Source organism: Dermacentor variabilis, unplaced genomic scaffold, assembly GCF_050947875.1.
Source record: "Dermacentor variabilis isolate Ectoservices unplaced genomic scaffold, ASM5094787v1 scaffold_12, whole genome shotgun sequence".
Classification (NCBI taxonomy): domain Eukaryota; kingdom Metazoa; phylum Arthropoda; class Arachnida; order Ixodida; family Ixodidae; genus Dermacentor; species Dermacentor variabilis.
The window spans coordinates 25,356,431-25,380,166 of record NW_027460280.1 but is presented as its reverse complement, the minus strand read 5'-3'; the positions used below and the strand labels follow the sequence as shown (position 1 = coordinate 25,380,166).

At 42.1% G+C, this 23,736-nt stretch overlaps 1 protein-coding gene across 2 annotated transcripts in view; it reads right to left on the bottom strand.

The window, feature by feature from the left end:
- Positions 1-23,530, bottom strand: part of Oat (Ornithine aminotransferase precursor) — a 76,223-nt gene extending 52,693 nt beyond the window's left edge. The window contains exons 1-3 of one of the 2 annotated variants that reach the window (XM_075676866.1): positions 23,258-23,530; positions 17,754-17,931; positions 4,254-4,478 (exon numbers count right to left, since the gene is read on the bottom strand). In XM_075676866.1, coding sequence (XP_075532981.1) covers positions 4,254-4,478; positions 17,754-17,925 — 397 coding nt within the window. In that variant the 5' untranslated portion in view covers positions 17,926-17,931; positions 23,258-23,530. Of the gene's footprint in view, positions 1-4,253; positions 4,479-4,668; positions 4,690-17,753; positions 17,932-23,257 lie in introns of those variants that run through there. The other variant, XM_075676867.1, reaches the window with a different exon arrangement.
- Positions 23,531-23,736: the final 206 nt, after the last annotated feature.

Sequence of the window (23,736 nt, the reverse complement as noted above, 5' to 3'; positions counted from 1 at the left end):
TTACGTCGTCTTGTCTGCGTGCCGTTCCCTCCTCAATGATCAACAAGGGGCAAGCTCCGAGCGAGCGCTATTTAAGTTGGCAGCTGTTTGAAATCATGGAGTTATTTAAATATAATGCATTAGTAATGGAAGGACTAAGTTCATTCTGTTCCCTAATTGTTTTAAGGAAATATGAATATTTAAAGCAATTTGAGTTAAAGGTGCATTCATTAGGTGTTCTAAAGTGCTTGTGGCATGTTGACCTAGAACGATTCAAAGAACTTCGTAAAGATGTGTCAATGGTTTTGTCACCATGAATAAATTTAAACAAAAATTTTAGTCGTGCTAGTTCTGCCCTAATTTGCAGTGTTATAAACTAGCTCTTTTTAATAGTTCAGTCGATGAATCCATTAACTTGTATTGATTATAAATGAACCTTATTGCCTTCCTCTGCACCCCCTCTTACGAGTTCTTTTTTTAAATCAAACAATACAGCACTGGCCGAACAAGCATTTCGTAGGCCAGCAGATTTGTATCTGCTGGCGCAAGACGAAGGCGTCTTCTCAGAAAGATGAGTCACTTTGGTGCTCAGCATAAAGATTGATTTCCACTTGAGGTTATGTTGTCAACATGGGTTTCCCGTCGGAGAGCGCTGTTAAAGTGACACCTAAACATTTACACTGAAATACATAAGTGAGAGGTGTGTCATTAATAATGTAAGTAAAATCACATATCTGTTTCATTCTACTTACTGTTAGCATTACTTATCTTTCGGCAGTTAGAGTCATCTGCCACTCCTGACACCAAGAAAAGTAGAATTTTGTATATGGTGATCATCATTGCAATTAATTTTGCGGTACGAAAAACAATAGTCAGCAAATAGACTGATGTTACTGTGTAATCGGGAAAACAAATTGTTTATGCATATTAAAAATAAAACTGGGAACCAAAACACTGCCTTCTCGCACTCCAGGTACAATAGGTGCTAAACTGGAAGCTTCGGTCTGAATAGTATACACAAATTGTGAGAGGCAGAGGGCAGCACACTCACTCACATTCACTCGCACTCATTTAAAAGGCACGAGTGCGAATGAGTGCCAGTGAGTGCGAGTGGAAGTGAGTGTTAGTGAGTGTGAATGGACATGAGTGCGAGTGCAAGTGAGCGCCAGTGAGAGTGAGTGGAGGAGAGTGCGAGAGTGAGTGGGGGCGCTTGTGAGTGTGACTGGAGGTGAGCGCGAGTGTGAGCGAGTGCGGGGCCTGGAAAAAATTACGGTGAGTGCGAGTGAGTATTCTCCTACACTGCCGACCTATGGCCACTGGGTATGTGCAAAAATAAACAACTTGGACCATTCGGTATGAGACACTAGGTGTGTGAACATTGTTGGCCAATCCTCCAGAATGGGTATGAGCCACTGGCTAAGTGCCCGCATAGACAAGCAGAACAAGAGGCAAGTGAAGATGTCCGCTGCCGAGAAGTGAACGAGTTGGTATCAAAAGCAGCCACGTGGGGAGAACAAAGTGAACAGAATGAGACCAGAGCATGCGAGCGAGTGAACAAAGCGTGTGAGGAGTCGAGCTACAGAGAAATGTAGATGTCGGTAACCAAAAATTGAAGAAGTCACCTACACAGAAGTGAAGAATTTGGCAATATAGGTAGTGTGTTGCTACATTGCTTTAAAGCCACTTACATTAACATATGATTCAATGTGAGATGGATTCTGCCACAATTGTTTTTGTGCGTGTGACTTGTACTAATGCACTTCCTACATTTTTAATTATAGTATATTTACAAAGCTTGTTTGCATAACCACTCTCTCTGACCTCGAGGGTACTAAAAACAAAATAGCAAAGCAACTGACCTATATTGACAATTCAATCCATACCAAAAGGCATTTCTAAGGTACTCTCAGAAGTCCTTGTGAGAAAGAATCTGGCAGTAGAGAAGCTTTGCGTATACCTTTGGCTGTACACCACCATATCGCACATAACTGATCAAGATTAGAGCAATATGAAACAACTGCCCCAATTTTAATGGACACATACCGAAATGCATTTGTTATCACATTTTACTGCAATTTAAATGCATGTCAAATGAAAAGCAGAGCTTCTGACACAATAGGCTTCTATGCACACTTTATCCCAAACAAGGTAAGGCCAGCTAGCTGCTGCTGGCAATGGCCCAATGGCATCGACTTTTTTGTAGTACAGTGTTGCGTAGAATTGACAAACTTTCCACATGTATCAACTGAATACTGAACTCAAGGTTACACAGTGGACACATTTATATGGAATTTCAATGAAAACAAAAATAACATTTGCTTAAACAAGGCACACAAAACATCCCAAATGCATTAACTATAGTATTTAGAGACGCACATCAGCCCTCTTTAATTTTCTGAACAAAGAATGTGTCTAAGCTGACATGTTCGGACAAAGAGTCCAGAACGGTGGCAACCATCCCCAATGGTTCTGAAATTTCCATCATGGCAACAGACTCCTAGCTTTCTATTCTAAAGTGCACTAACAGGACAATATTACAACTGACCATTCGCTTTGGCTCATTAGTTTATTATGTAAGGAAGCAATTCTACAAACTTGTCACTCATTTAAAATAATGGTCACAGGCCTTCTTGCAGCACCACAAGTTCTTCAATTTGAGTTAAATGAACAACAATAAACCAGGCTCATGCTGAAATTTTAATTAGCACCTAATACAGTCAGAGCTAATTAGGTGGGCCAAAAATCAGCTGCATAGCAAACATGCAGCATGGATCCAGCATGATGTACAAAACTGCAGGCCACATAAAGGCATGCTGAAGAGTGGTCTGTTGAGTCTGTGTTATGTCTTGAAATTGTCCTCTACTCCTGACATCATCAAGTGTGTAAATGGTCTCGCGATCTGCAACCATGTGCACTTCTATATAACAAATCAGTGGACTGAGCATTGTACAAAGGCCATGTGTCCCTGTTCTCATGATGACAAGATGTTTCACAGCCTCGATCCCCACAATCTTTCACCACGATGCTCATGCATGTTACAACCCACAGTTAGGAAAGCATTGATGTTGGGAACTTAAAAAGCAGCGTGTAGACAATGCACAAAGGACACAAAGACCTGCATAGCAATCAATCGCAGGTATTGATGTTAACATCACTGGCAGTTTCAGCCTTCAGATTAGCCAGTCATCCTCCTTTCACAAAATTATCCCATTTTTGACAGTGTTCATCAGAATCCGGATTAAGTGACACCTTACACTACTCCGGCCATCCGCTGCATTTTTGTGAGCCGATAAATAAATGGCGAATACAAGTCCCTTTGTTGAAACATTGGCTCCAGCCTAAGACATATCACTTGTTCCGCTACTATCGATCACTATAAGCAGTGGTGGTGGCAGAAGTAATCCATAGGGGCAACATTAGGGGCAGCAAAGCATCTTGTAGCATATGGTTTTTCCTGTAGGCACACCTTCAAAAGTAGCGAGTGAGAAGAATAAACTGAGGGGCTCAATTTTTCCATTATTCACAACTATACAAACTAACAGATAATGAAACCAGATAAAGCATGGGGGAACATAATTGTTATGCTTAATCAAATTGCAACAATAACAAGGTAAAGGGAATGAAAGTAGACGAAGAGAACTTGTGGGGACCAAACTCACATCTCTGCATTATACACGAGATGCTTCAAAAGAAGTGGACATTCTTACCAGCACTCTTCATATGAAAATGAAGAGATATAAAGTGCAGCTATGGCAAACCATTGTGTGGCAACTGCATACAATGACGATGTGTCCATCTGCCTGCTTTGCAGTTGAAGCAACTGGTGTTGCACAGAATGCAAGCCTTAATTTATTGACCATAATCGCTGCAGAATCAATTTCCACTATTAAGTGTGCAGGAAGCTTTACATAGTTGTGGGAACTTGTCAATGACAACAAGTGAGTGTTACCACCTTCGCGTGTCAACATCTTTTTGTGTCAACAGAGGATAGACGAAGAAGTGCAGGTCAAGGCTGTGCATCACAGGGAGAACGCAGTGAAAACTGCTATGTTCAATCAATTTGTCATTCTGCAATACTTCATCGACTTTAGCACCCTTAGCAGCTTTAACACTTGAACACCTTTAACACCTTTGGCAGGGATGCATTAACTAAAGAATTCCCAGTCACGTCCATTATTTCTGCGCTGGGAGTGCTTGAGAGCCCTTTTAATTTGTGCATATCCAGCATGCTATCATGTGTTATGTCATGTTGCCAATCATCAGACAGTACTTACCAGTGTTCATGGGGAGCACTTTGTCATAACCAAACATGTTTGTCAGTCGCTCGGCCAGCTCTCCCAGAGCAGTGTTGTAGAAGGCTCGCGAGGTGAGAGTCATCATTTCCGCTTGCTCTTTCAGAGCCTTCACAATTTTAGGGTGGCAATGGCCTTGGTTCACCGCACTGTATGCACTCAGGAAATCAAAGTAAACACGGCCTTCAACATCCCACACGTGGACACCTGTATGGAATACAAAAAATTAAAGAGGTAGAGTTCTGCGTGCAAAAAATAATTTACTATACCCTTTACCTTTAGCAAATTATCCTGTCCAATGAACTCATTAGACTGCTCAGTCCAGTCTGCTTGAGTACTTTAAATTAAAACATGAAATACTTGGGTAGACATATTCCTCAGTTAAACATGTACTTACCAGGTGCTTTCTTTTTTACACTATAGATGAATTTATGAAAAATGCCTGTAGCAGATAGTGAAGTTCTAATCCTTGAACTGGGTTACTCGAAGAGGTGGACATTACTTGCACAGTAAATTAAGATATATAATTGACTAATTAATAAAAATCTACTATGTAAGTTCTAAATAAATTACTTTAGGGCTCGTATTGCAATATACAAATTGACACCGATGAGTTCTCAAGGCACATACACTTGGAACGAATTCTGAGGATGGCACAGTTTCGAGATATGTGCCTTCAAACTTGCTGTAAAAATGCACTATAGTACTGCTTACTTTTTTTTAACAAAGAGTCATTTCATGCACTGAACCATAAAAGTAACTGGAATGAGAATGTATTTCGTTGCACAGTTTGGAAATGAATACAGTGGAATCTCGACAAACAGAAATCGCTGCGGAACTACCTCTTAATTAAACGGAACACCATCCTTATGGTTGGTTGGTTTTATATTCATGCAATTGTATTCAGCTTTGTCTCTCAGTAAATGGAACTCCTGATAAACGGAACCAATTTCCTTGGATCCCTTGAGGTTCCGTTTAAAGAGAGTCCAACTGTATCTCAAAACTCGTGTCATCCTGAGAATTCGAACCAAATGGATACATGACGCAATAGTTCTGCAGAAACCCGCAAGGTGGAGAGAATTAATAACGGGAAAATCAGACATGCACCCATTCGTAGCAATTGCTACAAACGGGTGGATGTCCGATTTTACCTTTATGAAATGATACATGTTGAAAACTCACCGGCTACAATTTGTAAATAGCAATATGTGCCATAGAGTAATTAGTTAAAATTGTAATTGGTCAATTATGCATTTAGATTTCTTGCACAGGTAATGTATGCCTCTGACGAATCCAGCTCAAGGACTAGAACTGTGCTATATGCCATAGGAGATTTTTAAAAATTCTGTACCGTCTAAAACAAAAAAAATTCATGAGCCATTCCACTGTGGTAAGGTGGACGACCAGTGAAGCTGTTTAGCATATGACACAGCATCTTGAACAAAGGTACAAACATATTTATTGTCCTCATCTGTGGTCATCGTGACAATATAGGTACGCACACACATTAAGCGTGTCTGCCCCGTAAGACAATGATGGCTCATACCACCTTAAGCAATGGCTCATACCCTCGTAAATGTGGCCTCCCCATTATGAGGACAGAAGTGAAATTCTATGCTAGAATGATGGGTGGCAACGGAGCCAGCTGTGGAAGAAGACGAACATAACAATGAATGTGCGAGCAGTGGCATGAGCGCGTTCACGCGAATGAGTCAGCTGTGAAAGAAAACGACGCTCGAGCCATTGCTAATGACGATAGTTTGCATCCCAGGTGCAACAAGGGTAGTTCAAGTGCGCATTACAGGTCCCCGAGCCCACAGAGGTATGTGGCATTGAGCTTGGACCCTTTGTGCACTATCACCAGGATTGGCACATATCACAGTTTTTACACACAGACGCCACGAAACACCGGATCTTAGATCTATACAGCTTTGCTGTAAAACACACTGTATATATCTGACAAAGTATTAACCCATGAAGAGCCACAATTAGACCTCGCTGTGTTCCAAAACATTTGTGTCTGATTGATTCCACTTAAACGTCATCATGGGTCCAGCTCACATTAAGACAACTACAATTGTACTTCACTGCATACCCTCTTGGCACACAGTGTCAGAGTCACTGGTTAGATCCACATTGGTAAATTGGTCATTCATCGGTTTCCAGAGACACTTATGAGAATCAATAAATACCACATGGCTTTAAGGAGACCGTAAATGGCAGTCAGATTTAACGGTAATTCATATGTCAATTGGTCTCAGTTGGAAAAAAACGTGACTTGCAATAGTTATTAAAACAGCAGTGTAATTAAAATTCGCATTCTGAAATAACAGATCTTTGTACTTTGGTCGAATCAATAGAGACCAGCATTTTGCTTCTTTTGAAAAATCTGCAATGAAGCTTTAATTACCCTATACATTGACACGTGTACTTGTTTATCAGGTGATCACATTTCACAGTCTCACAAATGTTATCGCTGAGCACAGGACACACCAGCATGTATCAGAAGTTTCTTGAATGCTATCGATGGTTCTAACCGCTGTCTGTTGTCACCGAACCTTGTGTAATCCAATTTGCATGTATGTGCAATGCGAATTGTGCAGTACTTTCTGGAAGACACGCAGACACCAGCGATTTCTGTGGAACCTTTGATGACCTATGTATAAAAGCCAATGTGCTTCATCTGCTGATCAGATTTCGCTGATCGCCGACTGTTTTCGCCACTATCGTTGTTCTTTAAGTGTAGCCTGTTTTTCTGGGCACAGGTTCACCCAATAAAATGCAAGTTTTGTCATCCACAGTTTCGCTACGATGTTCTTGATCATCACTACCACATTACAGTATTTTTTCAAAGACTGGTACTGGCATTCAGAGTTCCATTAAAGCCATTTGGTATTTATAGATTCAACATCTGCAGGCTTAGAGCCTGTCACCGGCAGAAGATGCAGAGAGCGAGTGGGGCTATACTAATCCAGGTACAACCAAATTAGGAAGGTCCACCAAGCTTCAACAAGACACTCCCTCACTAGATCAGGAATTCACCTCCCTGGTGCAGTATTCGGCCACCCCCTCCCAAATGGCCCTCAGTCCCCAGCAGCTGCGGAGCACCTGACCAAGGCGGCGGTCAGACCTGTAACGCAGCAGAGGGTGCTAAGAATCTCTGGACCCCGACAGGCCACCAATGGAAAATGACCCTTGCAACGTTTAACACCCGAACCCTCTCGAGTGAGGCTAGCTTAGTTGGACTCTTTGAGGAACTATCAGACATTGCTTGGGATATCATCGGCCTTAGTGAGATTAGGAGAACTGGTGAGGCTTATACATTGCTGAATAACGGCCATGTCCTCTGCTATAGAGGTCTCCCAGATTAGAAGCAATATGAGGTGGGATTCCTAATCCATAAGAACATTGTGGGCAACATTGACACATTCTACAGCATTAATGAGAGGGTAGCAGTAGCCGTAATCAAACTTAATAAGAGGTATAGAATAAAGGTAGTACAAGCCTACGCTCCAACATCCAGTCACGATGATGAGGAAGTAGATCAGTTTTATGAAGATGTTGAATTAGCGATGAGAGAAGTGCAAACTAAGTATACTGTAGTAATGGGCGACTTCAATGCAAAAGTGGGGAAAAAGCAGGCTGGTGAACAAGCAATTGGCAACTACAGCGTCGATTCTAGGAATGCTAGAGGAGAGATGCTGGTAGAATGCGCAGAAAGGAATAAGCTTCGAATAATGAACACCTTTTTCAGGAAGCAAAGCAACAGAAAGTGTACCTGGAAAAGCCCTAATGGTTAAAGGGCCCCTGAAACGGTTCAGACAAATTTTGTAGACGCGTAGGGTACAGCTTAAGTAGAACATTCGCACTACAATTTAAGTGAAGCGTTGCGTATTAATGGAGCTACAAGAGATTACAAGTTACCCTCCTCCCTAGCCATGATTTTCCTCCTCAACTCGTTCGCCGTGCGCTCGGGGCTAAGCTCTGCCTTGACTGGTTCTGCGTCACGATGCAACGTCACATCATCCACTTCCGGCTGTTTTGGAGCCCGCTCCCACCCGCGCGAAACATCTCCGCTAGTGGCTTGGTCGTCAACCCCAAGCGAGAGCTATCGAAGCAGCGTGCGTTGCAAGCATTCTGTCGCAGCGCCGAACGTGTCTGGTATCTGGTAATCACACACTAGCAGAACGTTTCGACAGAACTGTGAAGGCATAAACTCAAGATGATGAAGGAACTTTAGCGTAGACGTACGTGAGCTGCCTGATCGGTCTCCACGGTCCAGCCACCCGTTGGCGCAGAGCTTAACCAGCCAAAGAAAGAGCTAATATTGCTCTAACCAAGTGTAAAACATTTGAAACATTTACAAAAATGTGTTAACAATTACACTCCTGCGAAAAATTTACACTAGCAGCAAAGAAGAATACATTTTGTTACTGCTACTGTGTGTGGTTGAGCTCTATGCCACCAGGTGGCTGTACCGTGCAGACCATTCACATTTGCGCTTCTTTTCATCCCCTGAAATGACACGCAAGGGGACATGGCCAGGCCCTGTCCCCTCACGCTTGCGCTTACCCTAATACAGGACTCGCAAAACGCTATTGCATTAGTAATCTTCCGGTGTAAAGTGACGGCCACAATCGTGCAAATGCTGGCGCCCATCGGATAGCGGCTGTCCAATGCACTGCAGCCAGTCCGCTCATCTACTGGCTTGCAGAAGGACACGATGTCGCAGCCTGACATATTGCCAGTTGCTACATTTGCAGTCCACAACGCAACAAAGTCGAATCATAGCGCTCGCAAAAAGACAGACCGACACTGACTGCGGAGCTCTCGTCAAAGAATGAGCATGTTGTAACACAAGCAGACGACACTTCCTGTGTGCCGGACGTGCTTTAGTGTACTGAGAAATTGTTCGTGTGCATTCTCTTTATATTACTTTTTTTATAAAAACAAATTAACTAACATTCCAAATATTACAAACATCATTTGTTTACCATAAAGTTGGAAAAATTATCGATCACGCACCCTGGTGAGCCAATTGGATAGCTCGTCCCACTGACGTCATATGGCAATTTCTGTCATATGGGTAGGGGCGGCTTAAAATGCCGCCGAGCAGTGTGCTGAAATCGGCAGCAATGTGCATTTTTAAAACCTTATAATAAATTACACGCTTTACGCAGAGCACTTAGATGTGTCAATTAATGATCAGAAGGACCTACTCTAACGACTCAGCGCGTTTGTAGAAAATCATCAAAATCGTTTCAAGGTCCTTTTAAACAAGAAATGAAATTGACTTCATACTTTCTGCTGATCCCAGCATAGTGCAAGATGTAGAAGTGATAGGTAGAGTAACGTGCAGTGATCATAAGTTAGTGAGGGCTAGGATTCACCTCAATTTGAAGAGAGAAAGAGCTAAATTGGTCAAGAAGATACAGGTCAATCTAGAGGCAGTAAGGGTAAAAGCAGACAAATTCAGGCTGGTACTTGCAAACAAATATGCAGCCTTAGAACAGAGAGATGATGATGACATAGAGCTAATGAATGAAACCGTAACTAGGTTGGCTTCAGAGGCAGCATTTGAAGTGGGAGGCAAGGCACCAAGGCAACCAGTAGGCAAGCTCTCCCAACGAAGTAACGAAGGACCTAATAAAGAAAGGACCAAAAATGAAAGTACGATAATGAAGATAAGATAGAATTTGCGGAACTGTCAAAACTGATCAACAAGGCGAAAGTAAGTGATATTCGAAATTATAACGTGCATGAGACTGAAGAAGCCATAAGAAATGGACGCAGCCTGAAATCAGTGAGAAGGAAACTTGGCGTAGGACAAACCAAGATGTATGCACTGAAAGATAAGCAGGGTAATATCATTAGCAATCTCAAAGGTATAGTAAAAGCAGCGAAAGAATTCTATGCTGACCTGTACAATACCAAGAGGACTCAGGATAACTATTCGAAACAGTAATGAACAGGATACAGAAACTCGCCCTATAACTAGCGATGAGGTCAGAATGGCCTCGCAAGAAATGAAACGGGGAAGAGCAGCAGGAGATGATGGAATATGATGGATAGAATATGATGGATGGATGATGGAATATGATGGAGATGATGGATTATTTAATCAAAGATGGAGGAGACATAATGCTTGGAAAACTGGCGGCTCGTTATACAAAGTGTCTATCGACTGCAAGGGTCCCAGAAAATTGGAAGAATGCAAACATTATACTAATCCACAAAAACGGAGACATTAAAGAATTGCAAAATTATAGGCCGCTTAGCTTACTCCCAGTATTATATAAAATATTTACCAAAATATTCTCCAATGGAATAAGGGCAACACTGGCCTTTAGTCAACCAAGGGAACAGGCTGGCTTCAGGAAGGGATACTCTACAATGGATCACATCCATGTCATTAATCAGGTTATTGAGAAATGCGCAGAGTACAATAAGCCTCTCTATATGGCTTTCATAGATTACGAAAAGGCATTTGATGCAGTAGAAACACGAACAGTCACAGTTATAGTCATAGTCATACGAACACGAGCAGGAGAAGATGTAGTAACAGTCGATTTAATCAAAGATGGAGGACACATAATTGCTAGAAAAACTGGCGGCTCTCTATACGAAGTGTCTATTGACTGCAAGGGTCTCAGAAAATTGGAAGAATGCAAACATTATACTAATCCACAAAAACGGAGACGTAAGAAAATTGAAAAATTATAGGCCCATTAGCTTACTCCCAGTATTATATAAAATATTTACCAAAATAATCTCCAACAAAATAAAGGCAACACTGGACTTTAGTCAACCAAGGGAACAGGCTGGCTTCAGGAAGGTATACTGTACAATGGATCACATCCATGTCATTAATCAGGCCATGGAGAAATCCGCAGAGTACAATAAGCCTCTCTATATGGCTTTCATAGATTACGAAAAAGCATTTGATTCAGTAGAGATACCAGCAGTCATAGAGACATTGTGTAATCAAGGAGTACAGAAAGCTTACGTAAATACTTTGGAAAATATCTACAGAGGTTCTACAGCTACCTTAATTCTACACAAGAAAAGCAGGAAGATATTTATAAAGGGGTCAGACAGGGGAGACAATCTCTCCAATGCTATTCACTGCGTGCTTGGAATAAGTATTCAAGCTATTAAACTGGGAAGGCTTAGGAGTAAAGACCGATGGCGAATATCTCAGCAACCTTCGGTTTGCCGATAACATTGTTCTATTCAGTGCATGCGAGTTCCAAAAAATGATTGAGGACCTTAACAAGAGAGTGTGTAAGAGTGGGGTTGAAGATTAACATGCAGAAGACAAAGATAATGATAAATAGCCGGGCAAGGATCGCCAGTCAGCCTCTAGAGTCTGCGAAGGAGTATGTTTACCTAGGTCAATTAGTCACAGGGAGCCCTGATCAAGAGAAGGAAATTCGCAGAAGAATAAAAATGGGCTGGATCGCATACGGCAGACATTGTCAGATCCTGACTGGAAGCTTACCATTATCACTGAAAAGGAAGGTGTACAATAAGTGCATTTTACCAGTGCTGAAATATGGGGCAAGAACTTGGAGTCTAACAAAATAGCTTGAGAAGAAGTTAAGGACCGCGCAAAGAGCGACGGAACGAAGATGATAGGCGTAATGTTAAGAGACAGGAAGAGAGCGATGTGTATCAGAGAGCAAACGGGTATAAACTATATTCTAATTGACATCAAGAGAAAAAAAATGGAGCTGGGCAGGTCACGTAATGCGCCGGTTAGATAACCGTTTGACCATTAGGGTTACAGAATGGGTACCAAGAGAAGGGAAATGCAATCGAGGACGACAGAAGACTAGATGGAGCGATGAAATTAGGAAATTCGCGGGTGCTAGTTGGAATCGGTTGGCGCAGGACAGGGGTAATTAGAGATCACAGGGAGAGGCCTTCGTCCTGCAGTGGACATAAAACAGGCTCATGATGATGGTTTACAGATTTCACTTGGTGCCTCTGGACACCCATGAATATTCAAGTGTCCAATGCAGATCTAAGCAGATCAGCCGAAAGTGTCAATGGGAAACATAGTGGGCCTCAATTGTAACTGTCGCAATACCAATTGGACCCACAAGGATGGCCAATTGGAACCAATTTTAGCCCACTGAATGGAGCAATTAGGCTCAACGGTTCGTTTTCTTTTTACTGAGAAGGTGTTCCTTCACATTGGACAGCCATTCCTGCTTTTCGTAACAAGCCTACAACTTTTACCTGGGCACAAAAAATAATTCGAAATTAATTTTGGACATTCCAAGCAACGTCACATATAAGTAGCACATTTAAAGGGCCCCTCACCAGGGTTGCACATTGAAAACAAGAGCAGTAAGCAGGTAAGGTCAGGCCCCGCACACTCTCAAGTTCAACAAATGGCCACAGAGGGCGAAAAATCAATCGAGGCGCGTTTCAGCGTAAGCGCGCAAGTGGAGCTACTGTAATTTGGTCGAATACTTTAATTTGTGCTTTCTCTGCTAGGGGCGCTGAACATGCTAAATGTTTTACTTTACACAAACCATTGACATAAACAATCGAGGTGTCTAAGGATGCTTTTTTACCTCAGGCAAATAGGCAGTTGATTTTTTTTAAATTTGATTGTTGAAGCTGCTTTTAAGTCATAGCATCAAGGTTTTTGTACTTGATTAACCACCGACAGCCGACAGCCTATTGGCATCGATGTGTTTTCCTGGCCGTTGGCGTTCGAATACTACGGCGGTAAAACATTTTCGAAAGCATGCTGGTTTCGTCTGCGAGTCACTACATAGACTTGCTGTAAAGAGGTCTACTCTTGGCAAAAAATAGTGCCTCATTTTGTTTAGGCGTTGATTATCATAATGAATGCGGCGGAGGTTGAGGGAGTACGCTTGAAGGTACGTTTTTATGCCGTTGATCTCCATAACACCGTAAGTACGCAAACCGATGTCACAGAACACTCGATGCATCATTGTGTGTTCTCCATCATCGCTTGTTTGCTGTACGCCTACTAATTCTTCATTTCTTCTTCAAGTGTTGTATTCTCCTTTTGTCCTTGTTCTCTTGTGCTTCACTTACAGTATGTCGTTCCGTCAGCTGTAATGCGCATTTGCAAAACCAATACCTTTGATAAGACGCAGTGGTTATCATAATTTCACTTCACATGTATTAAGCTGGCACATATGGTTCAGATACAGATGCCTGTATGCGGACTTGCACGACGTTGATGCGGAGATTAGGATAATTATGACACCCGTAAGGAAGAGGCAGCTGACGGCCGTAAGCTGTTGCGTTCTTTCCGCCAAACAACCCGACCTAGTAGTGCTGTAAAGATGCTGTATAAAAGTGACACGCGGTGACAGGGAAATTATTATACTTAGCAGCCGACCATACGTTTTGTAGCTTAGGTCTTCTTTCTTGTGCGTTTGTGCTACCCTTATTAATGAGCCATTTCTTGACTATGTTCTTGACTATGTAACCGCGTTTGTGTGGATGCGTAGACGTGTGCTTTTTGTTGTACTTGTAAACTGCAAATAAAATATTTTCAGGCTTACTCAATCTTTGGTGTCGTGAGCGTTTATTCCAGTCGAGGCCATCGTGCCACCTGGAAACCGCATTCTGTCAGTAGCCCTACACGAAATGCAACAGCTGGAGCGCGGCGGCACAACTCGGGGTAACGGCGGCGTAATAAACGAAAAACCGCTCGGGATGCCCTTAAAAGTCAGTTGAGGGTGTGCCTTAACTCGATATGACTCAGTGCTACATGTATTCTGCTGCGCCTCGATCGTGCTCCCGCCAGTTTGGTTGCTGTGTGGCAAACGTAGCGCCTACATACATATGTAGGCGTTACGTTTGCCACACAGCAACTAAACTCGCGGGAGCACGATCAAGGCGCAGCAGCCAGAAACCCAGTAAAGCCACAGAACACCTGGTAAACTGTGCAAAACCCCGTTTCCGTTTCCTGTTGTACAGCGCCACCCGTGGTCGCATACTTTAGTTCACGACGCCACCGCTACGCTTATTTCCGTAGCACTGTGGAAGGTACAGTTTCCCTTCTCCAAGTTTGTATAGGTGTTCTGTGGTAAGGTGGCGATGAATATGCCTGTAAAGGATTACACCAATTTATGCCACCAATATCAGCTGAAAATTCAAACAAAAGCCTTTATGCTCTTCTTCTCAGGGGCGCCACTCGGCCTGCTAGTGTCACATACACTGTGTCTGCAGCACACAAATATCCACAAGTAGCGCAAGCAACTCTGGAGATTCCCGTGAAACCCCAAACTTACAGAACAGCTACAGGAAATGCACCAAACAACAAGACAAGCAAGGAGGTGTGAAAAAAAGAACTGGCTGTCACAGGGGCACAGGGTGTGACAAAAGGGAAGGTGGGCTGATTTGGAATACAGTAGGAGGACAATGTCACTGGTCAAGACAACAGGAGAGAGCCTATGCCATGGGGAGGGTAGATCACCTCCTCATACCATTGCTTTACAATATTTCACTAATTATATCTCGGCTACTACTAAGCCCTTTTTAACATAACATTCTTCAGTATTAAAAATTCTAGCGTAGAACCAAAATTTCCTATGAGGCTTGGTGAGGGGCCCTTTAAGTGCAATTCAAATGCTTCTCTTGAGGCAATAACTGACTCACTGTACAGCACAGTTCAGTTAAATACATTATTTATTAATGCTATGCTGCTTACAATCAGCTACTTCAGCAACATCAGCTTTCAACACAATGCAAAAAAACAAAATTGTATGCGAGATGCCATGATTGCAACATCATCTTTTTTTTTAATTATTAAATTTTTGCTTCAGAGAAGCTATTTTTATGTATATGTGAAGTGACACAAAACACATAGCATAACTGCCAGTGCCACCTGCCATCAGGCACATATTTCGAACATAATTAATTCCTAGTGTATTAGCATGCATAATTATTACTGTTAAAATAAAAGGTTATTTCTTTTTACTTGTTTCTACTATGCTACTTTTTTCAATGCTGAAATATAGGTACATGTGCATACTAGTTGCACTAGACTGCGCTAGCATATGCGCTGCTGACTCAGTGCACAACCAACTGTGTAGAAAAGGAGCATTGCCCTTACAGAAGTTGTAAATATTCCTGAATGGCAGATTTAATGCCCATCCAGATACAACTATAACAGGCCATAAGGATTGAATTTCAAGCAGTTTTGTTGACATCACTTTCAATATTCTGACTAGAAAGTGCCTAGGTTCAAAACCAGTTCAGGTTTTTCTTTCCTTAAAATCTTACATTCCATTTTATGATCATCATTAAGGTACGATGATAATTATTGGGTCGCTGCAAAAGCAATTTCAGCAACACACAGCAGCATTACAAATGCAGCTGAAGTGCTGCTGCAACAGCCATTGCTGTAAAAGCATGGATACAGGCTGTGTTGAGATGAAGAGAGCTTTGATAACAAGCATTCACTGAACTGGCTCTCACTTTTTTTTTTAGAGCTTATATCAGCAGGCAAGAAAAACTCATAAGAGGATGCCTTTGTCCACTTGCTATCGTATTTCTCTGATTATTAACTTTTCTGTCTACACAAATCCCTTAATCTAAGTAACCTGCATTGAACTCTGGTATTTACAAGGGACACTTCAGTGTGCTATAAAGGGCAGTCAAAATATCCCCTTTACAATGCCTTAAAAGCCAGAGAGTGAGCTATGTGTAGAAGTACCATGAAACTGGGATACTTTTTGAAAAGTTAGAGGTTGTCCTATTTTACATGTAACCTTCTTAAGATTACAGAAGTCCATAGAGAACCTTAAAGAGGTATAACATTGTACAGTGGCATACTGAACTAACCTTTTTTGCAAGACAGTGATGTTTGAATGCACACCCAGAACCATCGCATTTCAGTGTATGTCTGTTTTTTTTCAAATTTCAGTCACTGAAAATTGCTTTGTAATACTTCCTGTCTAAAAGTGCACAAAATGCTGCTATTTGAACAATTCCTTTCAGTTTACTTAATGTCAAGTTCAAGTGCACAGTAACATTGCCATTTAAGTAAGTCGCCTGATGACGCAGAATGACATTCAACATAACCCAGAAGCTGAAACATTGAGCAAGAGTCAAGCTCTGTAAACCTTCTGGGAGCCACACTCACTGTATATTGTTTAGTCAACAAAGATTTTGTTCTTTATACTGCTGGCTTAGCTGCCATGCAGTGGCCCCAGAATCATGTTTGCAACAAACAAAATGTGAGCAAATGACACATTCAACTGGCAACTTTAGAATGCTCCTGCAAAGCTTCGAAGGTTGTTTAACAAAGCAGCCAAGCTTTATGGTGACAATAAGCTCACCCCTATAGTATTCATGAAGCTGGAATAATGCTAATAAAATCTTTTACACAAGTACAGTCGACCAAAAAAGTTTGCAGACCAAAAGATCTGACGAAAATCTGAATATCTCCGCAACCTCAAAACGCAGCCTGGTATTCCCAATTACAGCCTTTACTGGTATATGTGAACAACATTGTGATATACAGTTTTACTGGCTACTTTTAAAGGCTGCTCGTATGTTTAGCATTTTCTGAGACCCCATGGTCCGTAAACTTTTTTGGTCGACTGTACATCAGAGCACTGCCACAGCAGTCTGAGATGACCACTTGAACATACGACAAAGCAGCACATGATTTTCCCGTGGCCATGAAGCGTTTTATGTTCAGTGGATAATTGGTATAATTGGACAAATGGTCAACTTGTTCGCTGTTATCCTCTGTATAATTGAATCATGTGTTTTCTAATATGTGTATTTAGTTTTGTTTTCCTTTTGTCACTGTTGTAACTGCTTGCCAAATTAGGTAGATACGTCGAACAATTGGTCTCATTGCCACACAGCCAGGCTATATGGGACTACACAAGTTTTGCTAATTTTTTTGTAATGTGATGGTGATGATGATATGTGGTTTTTAATGGCGCAAGGGCCAGGTATGGCCAAAGAGCGCCATGCCAAATGGTAATTTTAACAATGTATTGTGAATGGAGTGGACAGCAAATTCATCATGGTAAATGTGACATGGGTGTAAGAAGGCCTAAAAACCTGTCGCTGTAAATGGCGTAAAATAAATGGGTACTAAAATGATGACACTGATTAGTTAGGGCATGGGCGATGGCAGTTGGGTTTTGTTAAAAACATGATGGAACAAAACAACCCATAACAATAACAGTAAAACTTCAAGAGAGCCCTTTAATAGAATGGCTGTTAGTCGTGTGCTAAAAATTACCTGTCCAAATGATTTTGAGAGTATTTGTTCCCGACAAAAACTGTAAGACTAATTTGAGCGAGATGAAAGTAATAATAATAATAATAATAATAATAATAATAATAATAATAATAATAATAATAAAACATGAATACATCATAGACATTAAGACATGTGTACATGGATTGCCCCATGCAATAATGGCTTGATGGTGCTGCTGATAATTACTAATAAATAAATACCTTTTGCTTTGTGGATTGCCACTGGAAGTGGATGATAATTGTGGGCACCATATTTTTCTTCACGTTCGAAGACCTGATCAGAACTTAGAGGATACAGCTTAGCCTGAGTCCTTTTTTGCAACCAGTTCAGCTGCTGTCGCAAAACCCTGGAAGACAGCTTGGTAGCATGCATAACTTTCTGCAAAATGAATACATAAGAAATGGCTTTAAGCACTCAGTAATAGGAACACACTGCCAAGCAGATAAATGCGCACTGGCACCTGGCCCAAAACCTCCGAGCAGTATGCCCCTCACTCCTCCTTTTCTTTGTCCTTTGCAGTCATCTGTGATTTTAGAATACCAGATACCGTAATGAGGCAAATGTGAAGCCTTAAGCAGGCACGGTTCACCACTGTCTTCTTGGTCTGCATGACTGTGGCCAAGCATGTGGCATTGCCCAATGCAGCTGCCAAACCCAGATAAAGATGGCTAACCAGAAGCTTCTAGCTGTTCTAGCAAAATCCCAATACCATCCCCATTTCTAACCACTTAAAAGCCTTCACAACAAAGCAAAGCCAAACCTGAAACTAAGAGTTACATACAGTTAAATGAGTTTATAACGTAGTGTTCAGCACCTACAAGATCCTTCGTTATAAAGGCCCCTTCGTTGCAAAGGTCACACACCATACCACTCACCCTAGTGCAGACTAAGCACATTCAACAGGAGCAAACCTATATTTAACCTAAACTAAAGAGTGACATAATGAAATAAGGTGCTAATTTCTTCGGGCACACTTTTCCTGACAGAATGCATGACTTCAGCCAACCTTATTGCACCGAGGTCCACTGCATGCTCCATGGCGAAATGCAGTAGACACGCAAAATCTGCATATCGTCAAATGCTGCTATCGCCTCTCTTTCCATCAAAACTCTTATTCGTTTACAACATCTTCACCACTACCGCCTTAATTGACCTTCATATCCTTTCTGCCCTCGATGGCTTTAAAGATATCGTTAGTTGTCAGTTACGATTACATGATTGCATCGTAATCAACTGCAATGTATCCCTCAGCCCTTGCACCCATTGATGCATTACAACAATTACAAGAAGTGTACGAGTTGAGCGATTCCTGAAGCAGAGCAGGAGGACTACTGACATGCGCATGCTCTTCAAATGCATTGCTAACGTTGCTGTAAGCACTAGCACAGAGAGCACGTTGGTAATGTCGGCAGAGAGCAGTGGCAGCACTGCTGCATGGCATTAGTTGTAAAGGAACAAATGGGCCATTGGGGACACCTAAATTCCTTCGTTATATAGTAAATTCGCTGTACCGGTCTTTGTCTTAGAGGCATTCACAATACTTGCAAAAGATAGGCATTCAGCAGAGACATAATCAATCCTTCGTTATACAGGTAATTCCGTTGTAGAGGCGTTCCAACTGAATACAACAATGGAGCAACTATATATACTTAAGATCCTTCATTTTTGGGTAAAATCCAATTAATTTGCGATTTTGGCACCCTGAACAAAATTTATAACAATCGGGTCAAACCCAATTTCTCCCCGAATTTTGCCCTTTCATAATGGGTTTCAATAAATGCAGGTGTTACAAAGCTAACAAATGCTGCCCAACTTTTCCAAGCAGGTGGTCAAGATATAATGTTAGTAATATATGAATAGTTTATTTGCCTCATTTTCCCTTAATATTCAAGCAGAAACTGACATATAAAAGATATATTCAATGCTTGCCAGTCTTGAGTGAGTGAAATCTTATTGCTTTCTTTAGCAGCCAGATTTACATGAATACAAGAATGGCATACTGCATCACATTTCCTGTATGTCACCCACAAGTAAACAGCATTAGTGCTCTAGAAATCGAGCTAACAGAGCATTGATGCTGCTCTGTATTGCGAGCAGTAGCTCTGACGTCGAGCTACATAGCGGCCTTTTTTCCCTTCTCGTCAGCCATGTATATGTAGATGTATGTCTGCAATAAAGACTCAGAGGATCATACCTAACTATGTTACCTTCAAAGAAAGATGACCGATTAGTCTAGTTGGTATTCCATTCATTTTATTGCAAGGGCATGTATTCGGAACCATTAAAACAAGACGACAACAGACAAGGATGAAAGCCCTGACTGGTCTAGGACAGACGAAGTGCTTCCCAATGCACATACTAATAACATACGCCAACAACGGCTTGTAAGGCAAGGAAAAGCACCACACCTCCTGCAAAGCAAACCCTTGTACACTGCATTTTGTACTTTTTTTGTTAGTTAAAAAATCAGGAGAAAAATGTAAAGAAGGAATCACCAAACCTATCTCTTTCTGTTGGTTTTGTTAATGTGGTTCTTTTTAAATGTATTAATAATGTATGACAATGGGGATTTGCAGAGATCAGTTCATCAGATGATTTGCAAGCAGCTCTCCTTGCCATTACATGTTCTTGTGAGTGATTTCACTTGTTGAAACAGATTGTGTCCAAAAGGATGCCATCAGTTGCGTTAATTGTTTGTAGAACTTGCCAAAAAATCTTGAATGTTGAGCTGTCAGAAATCAGAACCACCAATTTTTCCCCAGCTTTCATGCCAGACCTCAAGATTCCCCAATTTCTCCCCGATTTTCCTCTTTACCAATAACACCCTATTTTTACCCCCCAAATTTCAGAAAAAAATACTACCCAAAAACAAAGGATCTATATACAGGGTGTCCCAGCTAACTTTAGCCAGAGTTTAAAAATATGAAAGTGCCACGTAGCTGGACAGAACAAAGGTAATGTTGTTTGCCGTCGCTTGGAGATACTCAAATTAGTTTTTTAATTTCACCTAATTAGATCATTAGCCTTAATTAATCAACTTCTCAGATATTATAATTCGATGAAAAGTGTCAATGAGAAAACTGTAGAGCAACATGAAAAACTCGCGCTGCAGCTTTCTGTTACTCAATACATGCTACATAAAAGTTTTTCCGAGCGTGAAACAAGCCCGCAAATACACGCAAAGTGCCTCAAGCAGCCAGTCGCGCAGCAATTTTGATTGCATTTGTGGGCTTCTTTCACGTTCAAAAACACTTATGTAGCACATATCGAGCAACAGAAAGCTGCAGCAGAGTTTTTCATGTCGCTCTACAATTTTCTCATTGACACGTTTTCATCTAATTATAATATCTGAGAAGTTAATTCATTAAGACTAATTATCTAATTTGGCAGAATGGAAAAAAATAATTTGGGTATCTCCAAGCGACGGCAAACAACATTACCTAACTTTGTCGAGCAACATGGCAGTCGCATATTTTTAAACTCTGGCTAAAGCTAGCTGGGACACCCTGTACATTGTACACAGCCTCAGGCACGATAAAGCCTTTAAAATCTGCGAGTGTAGTTATTGAGGGCATTCTTAAATGTACTTAGTTATATGGGAGCATTAAGAGAAAGCTTTAGCTTGGGCCCAACTCCGACGCTGCCTATTCAAACACATGTAAAATGCAAAATGTTATTCCGAGATAACCGCTGGACCGATTTTGATGAAAGTTGTTGCATTTGAGAGAGAAAGTTAAATTTTAGTGACTGTTGGAAGCGGAATTTCGATTTAGGGCTTGAATATTGTTACAAGAATTTTCAAAAATTCAGAAGTTTGAAAAAAATAGAAGCACGAAGTTTAAAAATTCATAGCTCTGCATCAAGAACAGATACCATGGTTCTGTGAATGGTATCCATTAGATCATTGAAAGCGGACAAATTCGATATGTCATTTTACATGTTACGTGAATTTCTTACATTGTTTACAAGGGTTCTGCAAAAGCTGTATTTCCATGTTAAGTTTTTTTGAGATTCATGTGTAACATATCAATTTTGTCCGCTTTGTATGTACTATTAGATGCATTTCACAGAATTGTATTTTGATTTTTCGTTGATGAGTTACAGAGTTGTAAACTTCATAGTTTTCTATTTTAAAATTTTTCGATTTTTGCCAATTTTTAATAAAAAATTGACGACCTAAATCAAAAATTCGAAACCAACAGTCACTAGATCTTAAGTTTTTCTTTTAAGTGCAACAAACCTCGTCAAATTTGGTGCAGTGGTTGCCGAGACTAACGAATTCTCCTTTTACATGTATTTAGATAGGAGCACCCGAGCTAAAGCTTCCTCTTAAATTATTGCTATAAATCATACAAGGGCTTCAAGAGGCAATATCTCGGTGTCTATTCTTTTTTTACCTGTATTTACTCCGCTAAGGAAAAGTGATTTGGGGGCGTATCCTGGGACGATCACTTTGGGTGATACTAGGGAGATTTAGATTAGGGGACGCAAGCGGCTTGCGTAGGCAATAACTAGGGGGCGACGGTACTGCGCATGCGCACACGAAAACGTAGGGTGCTGCGCACGCGCAGTACCGTGGCCCCTAGTTGCGTACGCAAGCCGCTTGCGTCCCCTAATCTAAAGCTCTACTATCGCCTCGCCCATCAGGCGCGCGCTTATTGGCTGGTTGGACACTACGTCACGTGAAGGCGGTAGAATCGTCGAGAGTGGTCGTTCGAGCATCACCTCCTCTTTTATTCTTTTTTTATTTTTAATGCCAGCCTGATGCGGCCGATCCAACCATTCACACCACCCTTTCCTATCGTCCTTTCCTACTCTCCCCCGTCCGCCAGCGTGTGCGCCTGCTTTACGGTCGTGGACGAGAGTACTATCTGAGTGGCGCATCACGACGGAAGTCTGAAAAAGATTGACAGACGCGTGATAACCTGACAGACGCAGGTAGGGAGCGTCTACCACTTCACTGGAACGGCAGCGGCGCGCGCTCTGACGCGCGCGCTCTGACGCACGCGCGATGCAAGCAGTCGTACCATCTGGGTAGTGTCGCATCGCGGCAGCTCACTGCGAACAAAGGCTCCCATTAGGGAGCGAGCGCTTGCAATGGCATTGAAAAAAAAAAAAAGAATAGAGGCGGCGATGGTTCGAGAATGCGTCCCCTGATGTAATCACTAAATTCTGCAATGAAAACGGTACACAAAAAGGAACTGCTTCAAATGAGAACATTAGCACGTGCAGTAAAAGCTGGGAAGAAATACTTCATGAGTTAATCACGTGCCGTACGCTGGCCCTGCGCATACAAACCTTAAGGGGAGGGGGTTAGGATGTCCCCCCCCCCCGCCCGCCCTGTTTGCGGGAATGCATACACGCGACCTGGGAAGATGAAGTTATACGGACGCATGCACGAGCGCCCGGTGACAACGCCCTCATCTAGCTGCGGCGGTCGTACAAATTGTTTCAATCAAAGGAGCATGTGGTACAGGTGTGCTCATTGCGCGCCGGGACGGTCAAATTTGGCGCCTAACGAGGAGGGCTCGGACGGGTGGGTCGCGTGTATCGTTGAATAAATAAATAAAGCAAAACAAAAAGCAAACGAAGAAAACGCGAGAACGCGCCTAAACTTTGTTTGGCGCAGATGGGACGAAAGGTTTCCCGCATTCCTGCATTAATCTACGCGCAAAGAAAATGGCTAAAGAGAGGGAATGCTTACCGTGAACAGCCGCAACGGTCACAGCAAGACAACTACTGCAGCGCAGATAAGGCAGCACACAGACGCACGCTACTCGACGTGCCACTTAAAGGGCTGTGGCGCTGCGGGCACTACGAGTAACGGAAGAGTTTTTTTCCACAGACCACGCCTCGCGCAGAACACGTGCTTTTTGTTGCTGCGTTGACTCTAGTACCGGTGCTATTTTCAGAATTCACAATTTGCGACGTTTTAGCGTAGAGTGTACTTGACAATGGTTGAGTGTGGGTTGAGTGGACCGAACGGCGCTCTCCCGCTGAGGCGCCGCGTGTGAAAAAATTGTGCGAGGGCGCTGCGAGAGAACTAGGTTTAAAAAACTGGGTTGGTGCTGAGCACGACCGGCTTTATTAGTAATAAAGCCGGTCGTGGTGCTGAGAGGCGCTTCGCAGCATGTTCAACGTAATTTCGCTGCGGGCGCAGACCGATTGCGTGCGTACGCTCTT